At 35.4% G+C, this 18,373-nt stretch overlaps 1 protein-coding gene and 1 long non-coding RNA gene across 5 annotated transcripts; one reads left to right on the top strand and one right to left on the bottom strand.

Moving 5' to 3' along the window:
- Positions 1-1,135: 1,135 nt before the first annotated feature.
- Positions 1,136-10,820, bottom strand: LOC149194716 (anamorsin homolog 1-like). Of its 4 annotated transcripts, XM_089405151.1 has the most exons (8): positions 10,459-10,817; positions 10,247-10,322; positions 10,092-10,177; positions 3,605-3,766; positions 2,291-2,486; positions 1,988-2,124; positions 1,444-1,526; positions 1,136-1,329 (listed from the first exon to the last, which is right to left on the bottom strand). In XM_089405151.1, exons 3-8 carry the CDS (start codon positions 10,149-10,151, stop codon positions 1,266-1,268), a joined length of 702 nt encoding a protein of 233 aa, XP_089261277.1. In that variant the 5' UTR covers positions 10,152-10,177; positions 10,247-10,322; positions 10,459-10,817; the 3' UTR covers positions 1,136-1,265. The 4 variants fall into 4 exon arrangements, with proteins under 4 accessions (XP_089261277.1, XP_089261278.1, XP_089261275.1 ...); XM_089405152.1 differs by having other exon boundaries at positions 1,980-2,124; positions 10,247-10,820; XM_089405149.1 differs by having other exon boundaries at positions 10,247-10,817.
- Positions 10,821-17,452: 6,632 nt separating this feature from the next.
- LOC149194715 (uncharacterized) lies at positions 17,453-18,115 on the top strand. The gene is made up of 3 exons (XR_016255107.1): positions 17,453-17,553; positions 17,697-17,759; positions 17,849-18,115. It is a non-coding gene; the product is annotated as an uncharacterized LOC149194715 (long non-coding RNA).
- Positions 18,116-18,373: the final 258 nt, after the last annotated feature.

Here is an 18,373-nt window from a genome sequence, read left to right as displayed (position 1 = left end):
GCAGTCTCCAGGTCCTCCCTCATGACACATGATGTAATCTACTTATTTTGCAAAGTAATATAAGATGTATTCTCTTTCTAGAAATGGAAAATAAACAGATCAAAAGAACAAATCCGGTTGAGAAGATTGGTTATGCTTTGTATGACCAAAATGATATCCCTACTAATAAATTTGAGAAGATAGGTTATGCTTTGTAAGACCAAAATGATAACTCCACTAATAAATTTGAGAAGGACGAGCAGCAGAACATTGAAACGAGTCATCCGTAAGTTGTAACAAAAGGATTTAGGATTTCCAACCTGCCTAAAACGTTGGGAAGCCTAAACAAAGTTCAAAGCCTAAACAAAGTTCAACCCGGTTAAGAGGCTGGAAGCCTAGACAAGTTTAGTCAAACCCATAAGGGTAAAATGACCCTATACACTGAACAAGGGTGTTAACACCCATGCTGGGGAAGAGGCAAAATGAAGCAGTCTCCAGGTCCTCCCTCATGACACATGATGTAATCCACTTATTTTGCAAAGTAATATAAGATGTATTCTCTTGCTAGAAATGGAAAATAAACCGATCAAAAGAACAAATCCGGTCTAACTTCATTTGTAAAAGCTACAGTCCTTAAAGGTGTCTCTGCAAGAAAGATATCATGGGATACAATTCACATTTAGGGCAGGGAGAGTCAATTTGTGATTCTATTCAACTTCAACCAAATGGAAGGAAAAAGAAAACCGATCTGGAAACCCAATTTATCATCCTTTTGAGAGCTTTCCCCAAATGAATGGTCATGAAAGATTTGCCCAAATGAATGGTTGGGAATGTCTTCAATTAGGTCGATTACTTCTTAACAAATCGTGTGTATAGTTAATACGATAGCCCTTACGTGACTGTTGTAATTGAAAAATCAGCATAAGAAAAGAGCTGGCCAAGCAAATCAAAATTATCCTAAATTTGATAAACAAATATTAAGTACTTTACTCATTTCCTTCAAGGAAGCAATGTTGGGATGCTATAAACATTCCTTCCCTAGCCAGATTCATCATTTCATATGTCATACAGATACAAAAGTAGATAGGTAACACTAACAGTCCTAATAACGCGAGCAATAGTTGTGATTCTCATACACTATATTATAATTTATACCTAGAAATAAGGCTGCACCATTGCTTAATTTAAGCACTCAATGGTTGAAGGGAAATTACATTAGAAATGCTTAAAGGTAAGCAACCCATCACTTGGATGGCACGGAATGATTGAGGGTTTATGACCAATTGTTAACTCTTCAAAGCACTACTTTGCTCACATATCAACAGTCCAGAGTGTGCCAGGAAGAAATACCTGCAATTTTTGTAAAAGCATTTTAGTCAAATGGAGGAATTGATATGTCAGAACAAACTTGTTAAAAATAGAAGGCACAATAGATGGAAAACAATATGTATGTGGTATATATACCTTTTAAGTTTTCCCCAAGTTTGAAAGGAGATAAGTCCTTTGTAGGGGCAACTACTGCACCTGAATGCATCCCCGAGTCCACACTAACAAAATCAAGACATCCATTATATCAGAAAAATGAGCAAATATTATATTACATTTTGATTCCTACAGTATGTGACCTTGTTCACAGTTTGGAATATAAAATAGAGTAACTGTAATATAGTATACGCTGCAGATCCCAGCAGCCAAGATTCTCCTTCAAAGATGGAGATGGAAACTCAAGTTTTCATTAAAAAACACAGCTGTGTATATTAAGAGAGAGACCTAAAGGAAGTTTGTTCAATCAAAAGTTTAACAGATATCAACGCAGCATTCTGTTCTTTTATACATAACAATTATACTCGTAAACAGTAACTAAAAGAACAAATTAGAAATACTATAATGGTGAAAAGGTTATATAAATTGGCAACCTTTCTCCACAAAATAGGGATGGCAATTTGCAAATACTTCTTCCCGAGAAAGAAATGAAATAAGAGCAAAAGATTAAAAAGAACCAGCATACATTTCCACACGCAGATTGTGGGTTATTCAACTGTTCTGCAGTCAGGCCCAACTTCGTCTGTTTCTCTTCCAACTCAGCTCGGCCACAGGTACAATTTTTGCAGGCTTTTCTTTTCGTACTAACTTCATAGTCATTGGCTGCACAACAAAACAAATTACAAAATATGGATTGAAAGAATAGATGGGAAAAGTGACCAAGCTGATCAAGTTTGTAACGTTATTAAAGAGGATTCTATCATATATATTCCTTTCCAATGGATAAACTGCAAACCAACATTAACAGCCACCAGCCCCTATTACTAACCAGAGGTCAATGAAGATCTTTTCGAATCCTCTTCAGAAAGAAGGCTTTCTTCATCTATCAGATCCTCCAAATCATCATTCATGTCTAGCTTTACGCCCAACGGGTCAGATTTAAGCAAACGCTCTTGTTTCTGCACAGCTTTATTTTTTAGGGAAAACGATGATCCAGTTTCCCAAGTGGGCTTTTGTGCTCTCAACTGCAATGAGGAATGCATGAAAGGGAACAACTGTCAAAGATATGGCTATAACTATCACAAATTCCAAATGCACACAAAATCATGCAAGGATATTCTGGATCTAACTGTTCCAATGTTTGTCTTAATAACAGGAAAAACTAAAACTCATAAATGAGATAGACTACCCAGCAGACCGATTTTACTCTACAGAAGAAGTATTTATCAGAAATTGTTAAACTAAAGGAAAAAGTAAACCACCCCTTGGGGATTATCAACTAAAGATCCTTCTAAGCAGTTATATTTCATTCAAAAATCTATTTAGCATGTTTTACAAAGAGGCACACATATTGTACTGTAATCACAATACTGGAAATATTAAATAACAATTATCTATCTTAAGATAAACAGAATATAAGCAATATAGTTTTCGCCTTGAGTCGGAAATGCCTCACAACATTGGAACAAGTTGAGCTAACGACTTGGGCTATAACCTTGTATTGTATACTTGTTACAGACAGAAAAGAAATTCCAAAAAATGGTATCCATTTGTTTAAAAGAGGTATTATAATGGCCTGGAAAAATGTTTCAGAATTGGAGTACATCACAAGAATAAATATGTTCTTGCAGCTTTACGACAAAGAGAAACCTGGCTTAAAAACTCTGACCCTCTAGATCATGACATAGATCCCTATATAGAATAACAAGATAGAAATTGAGTATCAAAATATTAAAAGAATAGTAATATGATAGAAAAGCTAATTATCTATAACTAAAACAGTAAAAAAAGAGCAACTCAATAGTAGCAAGCAAAACTTCCCAATTATTTAAAAAGTGTCAGGCAGAAATCCAACTCTAGAGCTAAAAATGAAAAGAAATATCATCAATACAGAAAGAGTTGGATTCACTTTTCAATTGAGCTCACCCCACAGTTCTAATACTAATGTTCTTAAACATGCATTCACGACATGCACCTTACTTTGCCTCAAAAACTCCATATAAAATGTGCCAAAGAAATTACAAGATCACATCAGAGAAACAAACTGCAAAATAACAAAAATAGACAATTCTTTATTCCATCAACTGTTCAAAAATATGAATAATTTCACCAAAACTCTGAAACACATCAAGGAAAAAAATACCTTAGACAGCATAATCACAAGGAATGTATTCTCACTGATTTTGTTTTCTTCAATAGTGGTTTCATCCCTCAGCACCTTGCCCTGATAAATCAGCAGCTGCTGTTCACTCGAGTAAGTTTGTGCTCCTTGACTTTGCTCTATTTGTTTCTTAACATTTAAAACCTGAAACAAAAGGAAATTTTTAATTGGTAATATACATAATTTTGAGAAGACTTCCATATGACACTGGACTTCTGACATTGCAAATATATTGAAACCCTAAATTGTAAACAATTCACAGGGTAAACATGCAGTAAGCTATAGAATTAAATAAGATTATCTCAATGAAACATGGAATAAGGACTGCCTTTATTAATCAAATTACAGTCTGTTAACTTGAGAAAAAAATGAAGCAAACAAAAGTAAACAAATTGCAAATATCAGAAGATAATTCAATTACAGTTTTTTTCTTCATTTACCATGCACTAGCAATGGCTCAGACACCAGAAAACTTAACAAACTCTGCATCATCCCTTGCATGATTTACACATATGTCAGTAGGATATTCACATCCACTGGCCTGTAGAATGCTTCTCCAGGTATGGCATGTATTTCCCATACCTGGGACAGGTACAGAAACTTGCCCAGCTGCTAGGGATGTTCCCCAAGTAACAGTCCCCAATTATGGTGACGGGGGTGGTTTTACTCTGATAGGGGACATGCCCCACAAATATGTTATAAAAGAAAATACACAAAAGCAACTTTTTTGGAAAAGACTAGTGTGATGTCCAGCATCAAATCCAAGGTTGACTCCATTCGTACTGAAATAGAAACCCTATAATTTCTTCATTGTGTAACTTTCATGTTTCCAGACACAAAACAGGTAAAGATTTTAACTTTTTCTTAACAGATATTTTATCAATTGGGAATATAAATATTTTATGTAGAAATCATTTATGATTTTGTCATTTATAATGACTGAAATTTGAACCTGAAATTGTTAATGAATCATTGAATTTTAATTGAGTTTTTAACATCATTAAACAATGCAATTATTGTTCTACGTTTTATTGTTTCATATAAACTTTATATGTGATGGACCCCAAAAGGACCCACACCCTGATTTCAAAAAATGGAAATCTCTGCTTGTCCCTTCCCCACAACCATGAAAGCCTGGCAACTTAGATTACTGCCAACCTCAAATAAATTAATCATAGCTATCAAACACTATTTTAATTGATGTCTGGTTTGCTTGACATATTCATATAGCTTATTCATTGTTGTTTTTTGGTGAAAAAACATAAGAATAAATTTTATTATTTTACAAATAATAATATTATATTATCCTTCCTACACATCATCTCTTAGCATCTGTTCACCCATCAATAGATGCAATCTGGACTGCAAATGATTATATTCTATTGTCCTCCACATAATCTCTTAGCATCTGTTCAGCCATTGACAGATCCAATGTGGACCCTCAAATATTTAGGCAGGTCTTAAAAAAAGAAACACTTGAGTAGCCTATTTTTAGACAATAGAAACCTGCAACTTTTTTATTGGGAAATTTTTATTGTCTTTACACACCCACAGCCACTACCATTTATTCATTTGGGCACAAAGATATTCACTGTAGTAGGTAGCAACAGAAAGCAGTAATCAGCATTTTCTCCATTGGGCCAATGCCAAATTCAAATTTCCAGGATCAGAATTTCTGTTTTCTAACTCTTCTACTCTAATGTTCAACCGATGTCAAACCAACCCACCCACCAAGATGAAGTTATGAACATTATAATATTGTCATTTATGACTGAGAATTGAAATTTGAACCCAAAATCACTGAACCATAATTGTCATTGAGATTTTAATATCAACGAAGTACCCCAACATTCATTCAAACCCTAATTTCCACAAATAGAAATCCTCTTGTAATCCCCTTGGCCATGACCATGAACCCTGACAACTTACTTTGCTGCCAACCGGAAATCAGTTAAACAAAAGTGTCAAACACAAACTTCAACCACCATTTTAATCAAGGTATAGATTTGATTATCCTTCCTATACATCAGCTCTTAGCATCCGTATGAGCCATTGATTCAAGGTCATTCCTCTCTGTAAGGCATTGGTTCTGCACTAAGCTGCACAAAATGCTTGCCCAGGCTATGTACCAGTCCCAGAAATGCCCAGAAATGCAGAAACTGGTACAACCAGCAGCGTTTCCATGCTGTTTCAGCCAAAAAAGGATGTGTTTTTGTGACTTTTTGCTTGGCTTTTGGGCCCCATCCAAGCACCCACGAAAGGCATGGAACCCTTAGATCATTTAATAATAACTAATAAATAGATCTAATCACTCAACAGACTTAATTAACTGACTTTTACAGTCGGTTAAAAAATAAAATTTAGAATTCTCTAGAAGCCCTAACAGCCTCTTTTTCTATAAGAAAGCACTTCATTCACTCATTCCTCGCACATTCTTGAGCAAGAAAAACTTCCTAGAGCAGCAGCAAGCACTCCAAGATCCTCTTTTTCTATAAAAAAGCACTTCTTTCACTCATTCATCACACTTTCTTCAGCAAGAAAGTCTTCCTACAGCAGCAGCAAGCACTCCAAGAAATGGAATATTGGGAGCAAGTTTTAGGGCATTTTCAGCAGGAAGATTATTACGGGCAACGAGGATGTGAGCAACAGGTTGATTTGGTGACCAGATCTGTTTAGTGTTTATGCAGCATTTGTGGTTTTTCATAGTCATTTTCTAGAGCCTCTCAAACACAAAAGCAGCAAGCACACTATCATATTTTTAAGTATGTTACCAAGCTCAAACAAACGAGTGTTGGGGGCTCATGTGAATGGAGGTGCATTATATGTAAAAATGACAAGACCTACACAAAGGCTCTTAAACAAGACTCAAAGCTCGCACCTTAGTTGAAAGGGTAAACAGTGTTGATGTTTGTGCACATACCAGTAATCTGAAGGTGAAGGCCACATTTAAGTAAGAGAATAATGATGCTCAAAAGTTGGAGCAAAGAAGCAATATTGGTATTGATAGCCATACTCACTTGGCTTCTGGCAATGAGAAGGATTGTCCATGAAGCTAGGAAGAGGCGAGCAGTACAGTTTGAAGAAGAGATATCAAAACCTCCAACTACAGGTGAAGATAGCAAATTGTTGAAAATGCCCAGCAATCAAAGGAAAGGAGAAGCTGAGAGAAGAATTGGAAGGGCAAGCTATGCTCGCAGTATCCCTTCTAATGTGGTTCAGCCCCCATGTTGTCAAGATTTGGTGAGGGCAATTAACACATCACCTCAAAGTTTCAAGAAGCCAAGCTATGAAAAACTCTGAACAGTTTTGCTCAAGAGAGAGAGGCAACTTCTTGAGGATGTTTTAAGACCAATTCATAATTACTGCCAATAAGCAAGTAGGGCCTAAAAATGTGGTGCAAGTTATCACAGATAATGCACCTGTTTGCAATGCTGCATGCTTGATTTTTTTTTTGTTGGCTTGACTCACAGGGATTTGAACCTTGAATCTCATTGATTACATAATACTTCATATCATGGCGATCACCAATTGAGCTGCTTGCCATGGGCTCTGCATGCTTGATTGTTAAGGGTAGATATAATCTTATATTTTGGACTCCTTTCGTTGTCCATAATCTATAGCTGATATTAGAAGAGATTTAGAGGCTAAAACTGCATGGATTAGGGAGGTCACAAGGTAGACTCCGGAGATCATAAAATTCATCACCTACCACCACTAGTCTCAAGCAATATATCAATAATATGAAATACCATTTACTATCCCACTTAGACCCAAAAAATGTTCAAGATCCCATCTTCGAGACCTAATATTGGCATATTGAGTACTTTGGACATAACTTGTCCTCCCTCCTAGGCACTTTTTCCAGAAAGTATCTTCAGATGCCCGTACCATTTGTTGGATCATTGCCTTTATATGATGCTTCTTTACCTGTACCTTGGAAGTCTAGACACAACCGGCATCACAAAAAGAGCCCTAACACTATATGCTCATAACAACCCATGAAAGCATATAGGTATGATTGTCTTATTGTCAGTAACAAGTAGCTTTGGGTGCAATCTCAAAATGATTGCCCCCATGCTTATGAAGTACATTGTGTGGTGCATGAAGAAGGAAAACTTGCAATTTCCTGTTAAGGAAAAATCTGCAATGAATTTTAAGGAAAAATCTGCGATGAAGTTCCTTGTTAGGATCTGGACAAGTTGTAATTTTCCACTTAGGTATAAAATGAAATGGATTATTGCCTTATCGTAGTTACAAGTACATTCTTCAATGGTATACATCATGCATTATTGCATACATCATTCCCTCAAGATTCATCATGGAAGAAGGTCCCCTGGAGAAGGAAATGGATCCTGTGGAAAATGAAACAGATCCCCAAAATTCCAGTGCTTTTGACCCCACCAATTCACAAAAAACATTTTTTAATGAAAAACTTCCCTAAAGATTGAAACACTAAACCTCATACCTAGTCAAGGTCTAATCTTCCCTTACCTCAAGACCTGATCTTGAGGTCTATCTATCAAGGTCTGCTCTATCAAGGTTTGACCTCGAGGTTTGATCTATTATCTTGATCAAGGTCTGCTGTCAATTTCTGATCTATCCTTGTGTGCAACATTGTTGCTCAGCCTTCAAGAAAAATACTTTATTCACCGATGATATATCAACATGTGAATGTGGCTCACAAAAAACACTGTTATGACCTGCCACATGCTCATGCTAAAATTGTCTTCAAAACTATCAATAATCAATGATGGTTATAACTTATCAAATTATCAGTTATAGAACATGGATGGCTAATTGTAATATGCTTGAGAACTCTCTTTTTGGTTATGGTTATTCGCAATAGTCCTATTTTTTGTTTATTATAAAAATATTCTTATAATTTTTTGTAATTGCCATTTCTGGATCCCAGTTTTTCAAGAATTTGGTGGATCCATATCCATAACATAAGCTTGAGGCTCTTGAATATGGCCACCATCATATGTACATGATGCAATAAGTTAACAGGAGTTGGAGAAGTCAGTTTATTTACTGACTAACCTGCAATGAGCACTACATACTGACTTTCAAAGCATATATTCAGCTTGCTTTTAAAAAGCATTATATTTTGTCATTCTTGGTTGACATGTTAATGACAGCTAGGAAATACCCATATGCATTATATTTTGTCATTCTTAGTTAATATGTTAATGCAGCTAGGAAATATCCATCATAACCCCAGACCTAAGTTGCATGAAACATGTGTTGGTTTCAGACACGAGAAAGGCTGGAAACACAACCCCCTCAAAATGGGTGTGTGGGGCATGCATGTGTTTGTGTGTAAAACACATTACCTTGCAAGCAAGTGAGAATGATAAGCTAATTTGTAGGTAGGCTTAGAAATGAATTAAAGGTTGAATTTTCCTCATTTTTCTTAGATTAAAGTCTTTCAGGCTTCCTATAAGTCCCACGCCCCTCATGGAAACTTGGACATTTCCAAGAAGCTTCAAAAGTTCCACAAGTTTCTGGTACTGGTACGTGGGCAGTATTAAGAGTCTCAGGCAACAGAAACCCCGATCTACTAAGCATCACAAAGGATAAAATCTCAGGACATAAACCTCCACATTTTTTCAACTCTTACACAGTTACAAGAACTAAGGCTGATGTATCTATGCTAGTTTATTTACTAAAGTTTAATTATGTCAGCACTTCCTTCAATTTGGTTCTACATCTATTATAATTTAGAGAAATAGGAAGCTGGTTCTTTTTTCAACTTTTAGCGTTACAACTTACAAGCACACCCACCATTAATAAAGTGCTAAATATCTCCCACCACTCAGGGTGTGAAGAACCTCACTTCTCTTGGTGCATCAGCAGAACAATATCTCAATGAATTGTAAAACAAGCTATGGTGTCCAATACACTCTTTTCAGCACATCCTTTTACTGTGATCCATGTTAACTTTACAGAAAAGCAAGTGTCGATTTCAAGACTAACCAATACTCTCACTGTTATCAATGAATTTGTTTACTATTACATTTCATTCCGCAAAACTATTAAAAAAGGACCCTGTAACAGGAATTAAAAGGATTCATTGAGTGGACTGTTTCAAACCAAGTGTTTAGCCATAAAATACCAAAATGCATATATGTATCCGACAAGTAACCTGTGCAACCAACAGTACAGGAAAAGGATAACGTCAAACCTATTTACTAATTACATTCTCGGCAATAGAAAACTCAGTGGAGAATATAACCACTGTAAATTATGAAGAGAAATTTTAACACTGTAATTCCATGAATTACATAAATGGATCTTAACAAAAACGAAAACAAAACAACTGACTTTGGTTCCGGCTAGAGCTAAAATGCTCAACATCCATAATAATTTAAAAACCCTCAAGTCAACAGAGAAAAGACGCTCTTCTCGAACAACCATAACATAATTTAATAATAAGTAAGCTTAGAGGAAACATAGCCACAAGAATGACCTGGTTCACTTCCGGGGTAAGGAGAAATTGTTGCCGCCACGGTTGCACTGTGGAAGCCATCGACAGTATAGACCTATAGCTTTCCCCTACAAAGAAGGGGAAAAGTAAGTTGTATAAAATGATGAGCATGCAAAACAAAAGACCTATGATAACACCTGCGAGGGTTACAGTGTAGTGGGCGATAATGTTGAAAAACTTTCCAGGAAGACCTTACGGTTCTGTTGACTGAACCTAAGATCCAAGTGAAATTGGGAAAGATTTATCCAAGACAGATAAACAAAATTCCTGGTGAAAACCTCAGAGAGAGGATTTGTAACACTGAAGGAGGGTTTGCAACGGCTTCTAAGTCCGAGGAGGAAAAAGATACCTGTGGTGTGCTAGTGTAGGTTTCACCTCGAGCACCAGAAGAGCGAGGTTGCAGAACGCCAACGGCCAAGGAAGAAATGAGAGGCATGTTTCGGAGTTGGGGAGAGGTGCAGGGATCTCTTGAAAGGCGCAGGGATCGACCCTGGCAAGCGTAACAGGAAGAGCGAAATGTCAAAACTGAGAGTTCATATGCGCCATTACTACTGGAGCTTATGAATGCTGAAGCTTCCGAACAAAACGTCACGAATTTCTCAAACTCCAACTAAAAATTAAGTAACCGCAGAACCGCCTTCATGAATATCCATGAATACACAACGAGCGACGAGCAAGGAGGGCATATTCTCCGCATAGCGTACACGACGAGCGACGAGCAAGGAGGGCATATTCTCCGCATAGCCAACATATGACCGCTGGCTTTCAGAATTCTGCGGATAAAGGTTTGGGCGGTTAGAGGGTTTATGCCCGCTCTATGCCAGACGCCAGGTGTCAGCCTGAGGAACAAAGGGATGACGAAAGTCCCTTTCAAAGGAAGGCCTATCGGCCTAATTAAAAAAAGTGAATTAGTGTATTGGTTGAGATTTTATTATGAATTGTTTAATAATTTCTTTTTATATTAGGATCACGCCATGTTTTTTTTCAATAATAAGTTAGAAAAGTAAATTAGTATATTGATTGAAGTTTTTTCAATAATAAATTAAAAAAGTGAATTAGTATATTGATTGAAGTTTTATTATGAATTGTTTGGTAATTTTTTTTTATATTAGTTATTAATTTTTTATATTTAGTTTTATTTTCTTTTTATTTTTTATTATTTCTATTTTCATGATTTATAATTTTTTTCTTTATTTTTAATTTAAAATAACTTATTATTATTATTTTAAAAATATTTTTAATAAATTTAATTATAAAAAATTATATATATTAATAAAAATTTAAAAACACATAAGCTCCTTTCCAAGCATAAATCGTGCTTAAACCTTGCTTGACAGGCGTTTGTTGAATGATGAATCTATGCTCCTCTCCAGCTTAAATCGTCGTCAAACCTTGCTTTGGGCACCCTTCAAGCACAACCCGGTGAAATTACAGACCTAATACATGGCCCATATTGACATCTAGTCGCTCTCAATTGAAACTACCAAATGTAATAGTATCAAAGGGTAATTGTGAAATAATAATTAATAAGAACTTCCATCATATGCACAATTAGAGACAAAAACTCAAAAAGAAACTGTTGTTTCTGAAATGGGAGAAACTCAGAAACTGCCAAATGTAATGGTATCAAAAGGTAATTGTGACATAATAATTAATAAGAACTTGCATCATATGCACAATTAGAAAAAACAACTCAAACGGAAACTGTTGTTTTTGAAATGGGAGTTTCTGAAATGGGATTTAAGTTTTAACATGAAAAGAAATTTACAAATTCAACATTCCTAAAATTCTAATTTCAGAAAAAATGAAATTTAAAAAAAAAAAATTGACAATTTGACAACACTTAAAAAAATTTAAGATATTATTCCAATTTTTTTTTAAATGACAAAAATCAAATTTTAAATTTTTTTTGACTGGTAAGATTTTCTCCCTACTTCTCTCACATGCCAGAGACCCTTTAAAGGGCTCTGACGTGTTCAATTATGATCCCTGCTTGCAACCCTTTGAATTTGCAAAAGTCCAATTAAATGTGATGGTCAATCATCCATGCTAGCTTTTTCAAATTCTCCTTCATCTTTACACAATACATATTACAAGTGTGCTTTTCAATGGCAACAAATAAATTAAGGTGTTTACACAATACAAATTACAAGCATGCTTTTCAATGTTAGCAAATAAATTAACATGTTTACACATACTCAGATTTAAAGAGTGGATGGAAGATAATTATTAAATTTATCTTTTTTTATTTGAAATTTGAAATTATACAGTTTTCTTTCACTAATTGTGTATCTCAAATTAACTGACACTTGTGTTAGTTTGCTTTTTATTTTTGTTCCTATGGATATAAGAATTTGTGATTACACATAAGTATTTTTGTTCCCTGGGTGCGGGCAGGGTGCCACATGCCCCCAAACCCTATCTCCCCATCGGTGGTTGCATATGTACACCGTTTAAACCTTAAATACAAGTGGGAGCTCATAGTTAATAAGGATCACATATGACCCAAAGGTTCGAGGCTCATTTTTTTGGTTATAGGTTATGTGTTCGAGCCTGGTGGATGTTTATCGATCTGTTCAACAAACTTTTGGTGCCAAAACCAAGGGCACTCAAGGCGGCCTATCATAGGACCACATGACACCCTCTGACTGGCACACATGGTGACTTATGATTATTCCACCATTTCAATCATTCGTCCAATAACTCCACACCACGTGCCCTCATGGGATTGGCCGAGATGTCATATGTATCATTCAGTCATCTTACTGATCTCAGCACAACATCATCGTATGGTCCACACATTTAACACTACAAGTAGATTTTTGGTTTTGTTTTGCCAAAAACTTCATAACATAATAACGTGCTCATACGGTGTCATATTGATGTGATTCAAGTGTCATTAGAATTAGAATGGTGAGATCTACAATTTGGTGCTAATTTCAAGAGATTTTGAGCATTTTCATTTTTTTTGTATATTTTTTATCCCCTGGATCACATGTGGCACCAACCAAGACAGGCCATGTGGCCTTGATGACATCAGCATGACGAAACTGTGATGTAAAATGATGATGTGGTAAGTTCTCCAGGTTCATGCTAGGGAGTCTGTTTGTTGAATTTTTCCTTTATATTTTGTTTTTATGTAAAAACAAAATAAATTGACCCTAAGTTGGGCCTCTAGTTGAGTTATGACTTTGGGCTAGTCAAGAGGTCAATTGTTTGGAAAGGTTTGACGAGATTGAAAAGGAGTGGATACCCTTGACCCTCTGACTCTCAATGTTCATTACCGAGCTAATCATTCTTTCTAGTTGGCATGTGGTTCTAACTCCTCGTCCATGTGAAAGCAAGTCCTAAAGAGTGTAGGAGTTTTGATAGGAAAGAAATTTAAGCACCTTAAGAAAGTTAAACATTTTTTCAAGTTTTTCAATCAAAAGGATTTTTGCACCTTAAGAGATTTGATCCTTGTTGACGCTTGATAGATTTGCAGTTAAGATGGGTTTATGTTGGTTTTATAATATTTGCAAATATCATGTGCTAGCAAATACCGTACAAAATTATTTTATAATATTTGCAAATCCCATAGATTACCCAATACCACCCAAAATTATTTTTTAGTCTCGAGGGTTAGCTCAATTTGTCGAGTTCTTGTCACTAAAGCACCTTGTTAATGAGAGGTCACATGGTCAATTCTCTTTGATGCCATCGAGGTAAGGTTTTTCTAATACCTCGATAGAATGTGGTCCCTTTATGTGGATCTACCTAAATATCCTTGAAAAAATCTATACAAAATTATTCTATAATATTTTCAAATATCATGACAAAAACCTAGTCGTAACATCAATTAATATACCCATTTGAGAACATGGTCATCAATTCATTAATTTAAGATGAAGGAGATGTGTAAGTCATGACGTTGACACATGGTGCCCACATGATCATCCGTGCATGCACACACTGACAACCAACATTGATCCATATTAACTCTAAATCTATCAAGTGTCGAGAGGGATCAAATATCTCGAGGTGTAAACATTTTTTCAAGTTTTGCAATCGAAAGGATGTTTTCCCCTTAATATATTTGATCCCTCTCAGCACTTGATAGAAGTGTGGTTAAGATAGATGACCCCTCTCGACGCTTGATGGATGTGTGGCTAAGATGGATGATCCCTCTCAGCCTTTGATAGATGTGTGGTTAAGATGGATGATCGCTCTCGACGCTTCATAGATGTGTGGTTAAGATTGATTTATGTTGGTTTTGTAACATTTACAAATATCATGTGCTACCAAATACCACACAAAATCATTTTATAATATTTACAAATGTCATGGGTTACCCCATCCCATACAAGATTATTTTCTAATATTTGCAAATACCATGAGTTACCCCAACAACCAACGAAATTATTTTATAATATTTAAAAATACTATGAGTTACCCAATACCAAACTCCCTTACAAAGATGCACATACTCTACTACTTTTTAAATTTAAACATATAATTTCTTAAAAGGAAACACATTTTCTTAACCATTAGACCTAATAAAATTATACATACCTAATTTATATATAATTAAATACATTAAATTTTCCATTAACCAATATAAATCCATGTAAAAAAAATATATTACCTTACGACTTTAAAATTTACCAAAAATCTTTAACACACCACCATCTTTAAAATAACTGTTTTGTAAATAAAAAACACACAATTACAATTATTATTAATTATTAATTTTAAATATTGTTTTAATAATTATTGTTACCATACAGGTTGGTGGATAATTATAGTTACTCACACAGGTTAGTGGGTAAATATTTCTAACGATCGCGTCGATTTGTTGAGAGCGCATTTCATGTGTAGCATGGTCTTATAAATGGCAGAGCCATCCATTTAAAATGTTTGATACAGTCAAGTGTTCGTGATTGCTTCTGATTCACCCAAATTTTAAACCCTAAATCCCAAACGCGTGGTGATCTGGTGTGATAATAAAGATGGAAAATGAAGGGAATGAAGGGAGTGGAGTGCGAAGAGAAAATGAAAATGGAAATAGAAATAGAAGTGGAGAAAGAAGTAGAAGTCCCCAAGGCGAACACGTCGCAATCGATTTCGCAGTATAAGTAGAGAGAATATTGAGCAAGTTAGACGTGTTCTTTTTAGGGATATAATCGGACAAGCAAGTGAAGAAGAATATCGAGTGAGCAACGTGGCATTGGAAAATTTGCGGCGTTTGATAATTAATGAACCGAATGAGAATTCAAATGAAAATGAGATTGAGAATAGCTGCTCCATTTGTTTGAATGAATATGAAGGTGGAGAGGCCGCCCGTGAAATGCCATGCCGCCACATCTACCATGAGAGGTGTCTATTCTCATGGCTCCGATCCAGAAACACGTGTCCTCTTTGTCGTTACCGCATGCCCCCTTCTTCATAGCATAGAATTCTTTTTCAAATGATCATAGATTTATTAATATAATTTTATTATTTTATTGAGCGTGATATAAAACCCTAAACCCACTTCCCAATTATTAGGTGGATACATTTTTTATTTTTATTTTTACAATTAGCACACAATTTGCAAACCACGTATGTGGTTGGGCTTTAAACACCCATCTCCTTTGCTACACTTATTTGCTACAGGTATCTATGTATTGCCCGAATTTACTCTATAGTTACATTTGTCCACATTTACACCCCGAAGAGTAGCTCTATTTTCGACAACTTCAGTCACTCTACTAGCGAATTTTCTGGTGCACGACCTCTGTCTCCGTATGAAATCTGGTGGGCGAGCAAGGTTTGAACGTGTCGTGGTTCGCTTTCCATATCATCCATTGGACCTGTCAGAGAGAAGAAGGCCATGTGAGTTTGAGATTTATTGTTAACTTCTGCAGGGTAATCGTGTCAGTGAGGCATTTAGCATATTAAATTATTGGTTATTATTAATAGTTGAAACATTTTATTAGGACTTAAATGTGTCAATGAAGCATTGGAATTTGGATAAATATGATCACAATAATGATTTTTTTATATATTAATAATTAATATATATTAATTTTTTTTGAAATTGACTTCTAAATTATAATATAATTTATTTTACAATTTTTTAGATTAAAAGATTACATATTTTTATTTTTAATTTTAAAATGTATTGTATACTTTTATCTTTATCTTTATTTTATTTTAAATATGAATTTTTTTGTTTTTAATTTGGAGATTAAATATGAATTATTTATTTTTAATTTGGAGGGTGTTTTTTTGGTAATAATATCCAAGTTAAGAGTTTGAAAATAATTTAATTTAAATTCAAAAAGAGAGAATAACATTAATAAATTTGAAGATATATAAAATTTTAAAAACATTAAAAAGTACATTTTTAATCTTTATTTTATTTTAAATATGAATATTTTTGTTTTTAATTTTGAGATTAAATATGAATTATTTATTTTTAATTTGGAGGGTGTTTTTTGGTAATAATATCCAAGTTAAGAGTTTGAAAATGATTTAATTTAAATTCAAAAAGAGAGAATAACATTAATAAATTTGAAGATATATAAAATTTTAAAAACATTAAAAAGTACAGTAAATAATTTAAATTTAATATATCAATTATTATTTGTTTAATTATAAAACCAAATACAAATTTTCAATTTAAAATGCATCAAAATTATTAACATTGCAAAGTGAGAAAAATGTAAATAAAATCTAATAACATGGATAACAACCCTGAGATATAAAGTTTATGTCACACCCTCATGACTATACACATAAACAAAAAAAATTAACTAAGTGAATATTCGAGACTCACACGTGCATGGTAACTTACAACCATAAAATTCCTTTCCTATTATAAGACTGAATATCAATTCATGCTACATGGTCCAAGTTTCTACCGCATAGATATTATATATAATCTGCATTAGTCATATCACACAGACATTATTCATATGGCATGCATCATTTATATCGCATAGACTTTTTTTATATATATAATGCTTCACATATATGCACTGCTCGGTATTTGAGTTGGCGGTTGTAACTTGTGGTTTAAACGTGGCCTTGCCAACCCCCAGTACTTGTTCTATGTTAATGGGCGTGGGATTCTTTGGTCCGGCAGCTGCCTTTGCCGGCGCCGAGTTATTGGAGGCTTTTATGGCAAGGGCTCAAGCCTTGACAGGTGGCTTGTCCTACCTGCGGGTCCATGTGACACCTCGGGCTCTGCTGTCTCGTCCTCCCCGCTCTAAACTCCCACGCAGCATTAACGGCCGAGATCGATCATTTCAATCGGAGGGCTGGAATGAGCCAAAGGGCTTTGGGTTAATATTAAAACCCTTTGCTGCACGCCGAGGCTCATTTGTTTCACCCAGGCGCTCTCACCTCGTCTCCTCGGACCCTGGATCGAATCTTACTGCTCTCTCTGGTGTCGTGATACACCCTTCAGAGTTTCTTGCAGGTGCTGTATATCTCTGTCTGCATGTTTATTTACTACGGTATTTAGTTTTCTATTGATTAATAGCCACCGAGCTTAAATTGATCCGTTCGTTCGTCGGTTAAAAGGCCCATGTTAATTTCTCTCTGTTATGGTAACGCATGCAGGTGGCTCTGTGTGAGTCTCTTAACTGGTTACCCGCAGCGCCTCGACCGCTTTGACATTTACAGGTATGGTTACTCTTTAGTTTGATGTTCTCATCTGGGGAAAGAGCTCTCAAGCCCTTCGACCCTAATGTTTTCATTTGGGTATGTTGCAGTCCAGATTCCCCGTCGCGGGTTTCATCTTGTTTTCATGTTAAAGAGGGTTCTCCTCGAGGATATGGGTTTTGGCGATCAGGCTTTAAGCCATGACAGTTCCAGCAAGTTTTAATAGACAGGGAATTTTGCATGTTTCTTTCTATTTAACAGTAACTTAGACTTGGGATTTTCCACCCGATGCGGGGTCTAGGCACCATTGTCTCTATATATACTTTATTTCCAAATGTATTTGAGCTGGCTAAGTGCCGAACTCTTTTGTTAGCGGATTCGACCTGTACTTTCATGCGTTCAAGTTATAAATACGATTGTTACATTTATCAGAGTTTAATCCTGAGTCTTTTATTTCTAAGAAAATACATTCAAAGTTACTTGCTCAGACTGAGTTCATTTCTGGGTTATTTTCATTCTGAATGTTAATGATACGATTTCTGTTTTCATGGTTATTAGTGTTTTTCCGTCTCGGACCCTGACTCCACTGCCTTACTGTGACGGCAGGAGTCTCGGGCTTCCTAAATCTTGCCGTC

This window comes from Pinus tabuliformis, chromosome 2_2 (assembly GCF_031772625.1).
Source record: "Pinus tabuliformis cultivar Carrire ecotype Pingquan chromosome 2_2, CPIR1, whole genome shotgun sequence".
Lineage (NCBI taxonomy): Eukaryota > Viridiplantae > Streptophyta > Pinopsida > Pinales > Pinaceae > Pinus > Pinus tabuliformis.
The sequence above is the reverse complement of the archived record's forward strand: the minus strand, read 5'-3'. Positions and strand labels throughout refer to the sequence as shown.

Excerpts from the sequence above, each read along its gene's own strand:
- LOC149194716 (XM_089405149.1), bottom strand. The coding sequence starts at position 10,151 with ATGGCTTCCACAGTGCAACCGTGGCGGCAACAATTTCTCCTTACCCCG. Across the intron at positions 2,125-2,290 it reads AAGATCTTCATTGACCTCTG|CCAATGACTATGAAGTTAGT; the intron begins GTTAGTAATAGG and ends TTTGTTGTGCAG. Across the intron at positions 1,330-1,443 it reads ACTTGGGGAAAACTTAAAAG|GTATTTCTTCCTGGCACACT; the intron begins GTATATATACCA and ends CAAAAATTGCAG.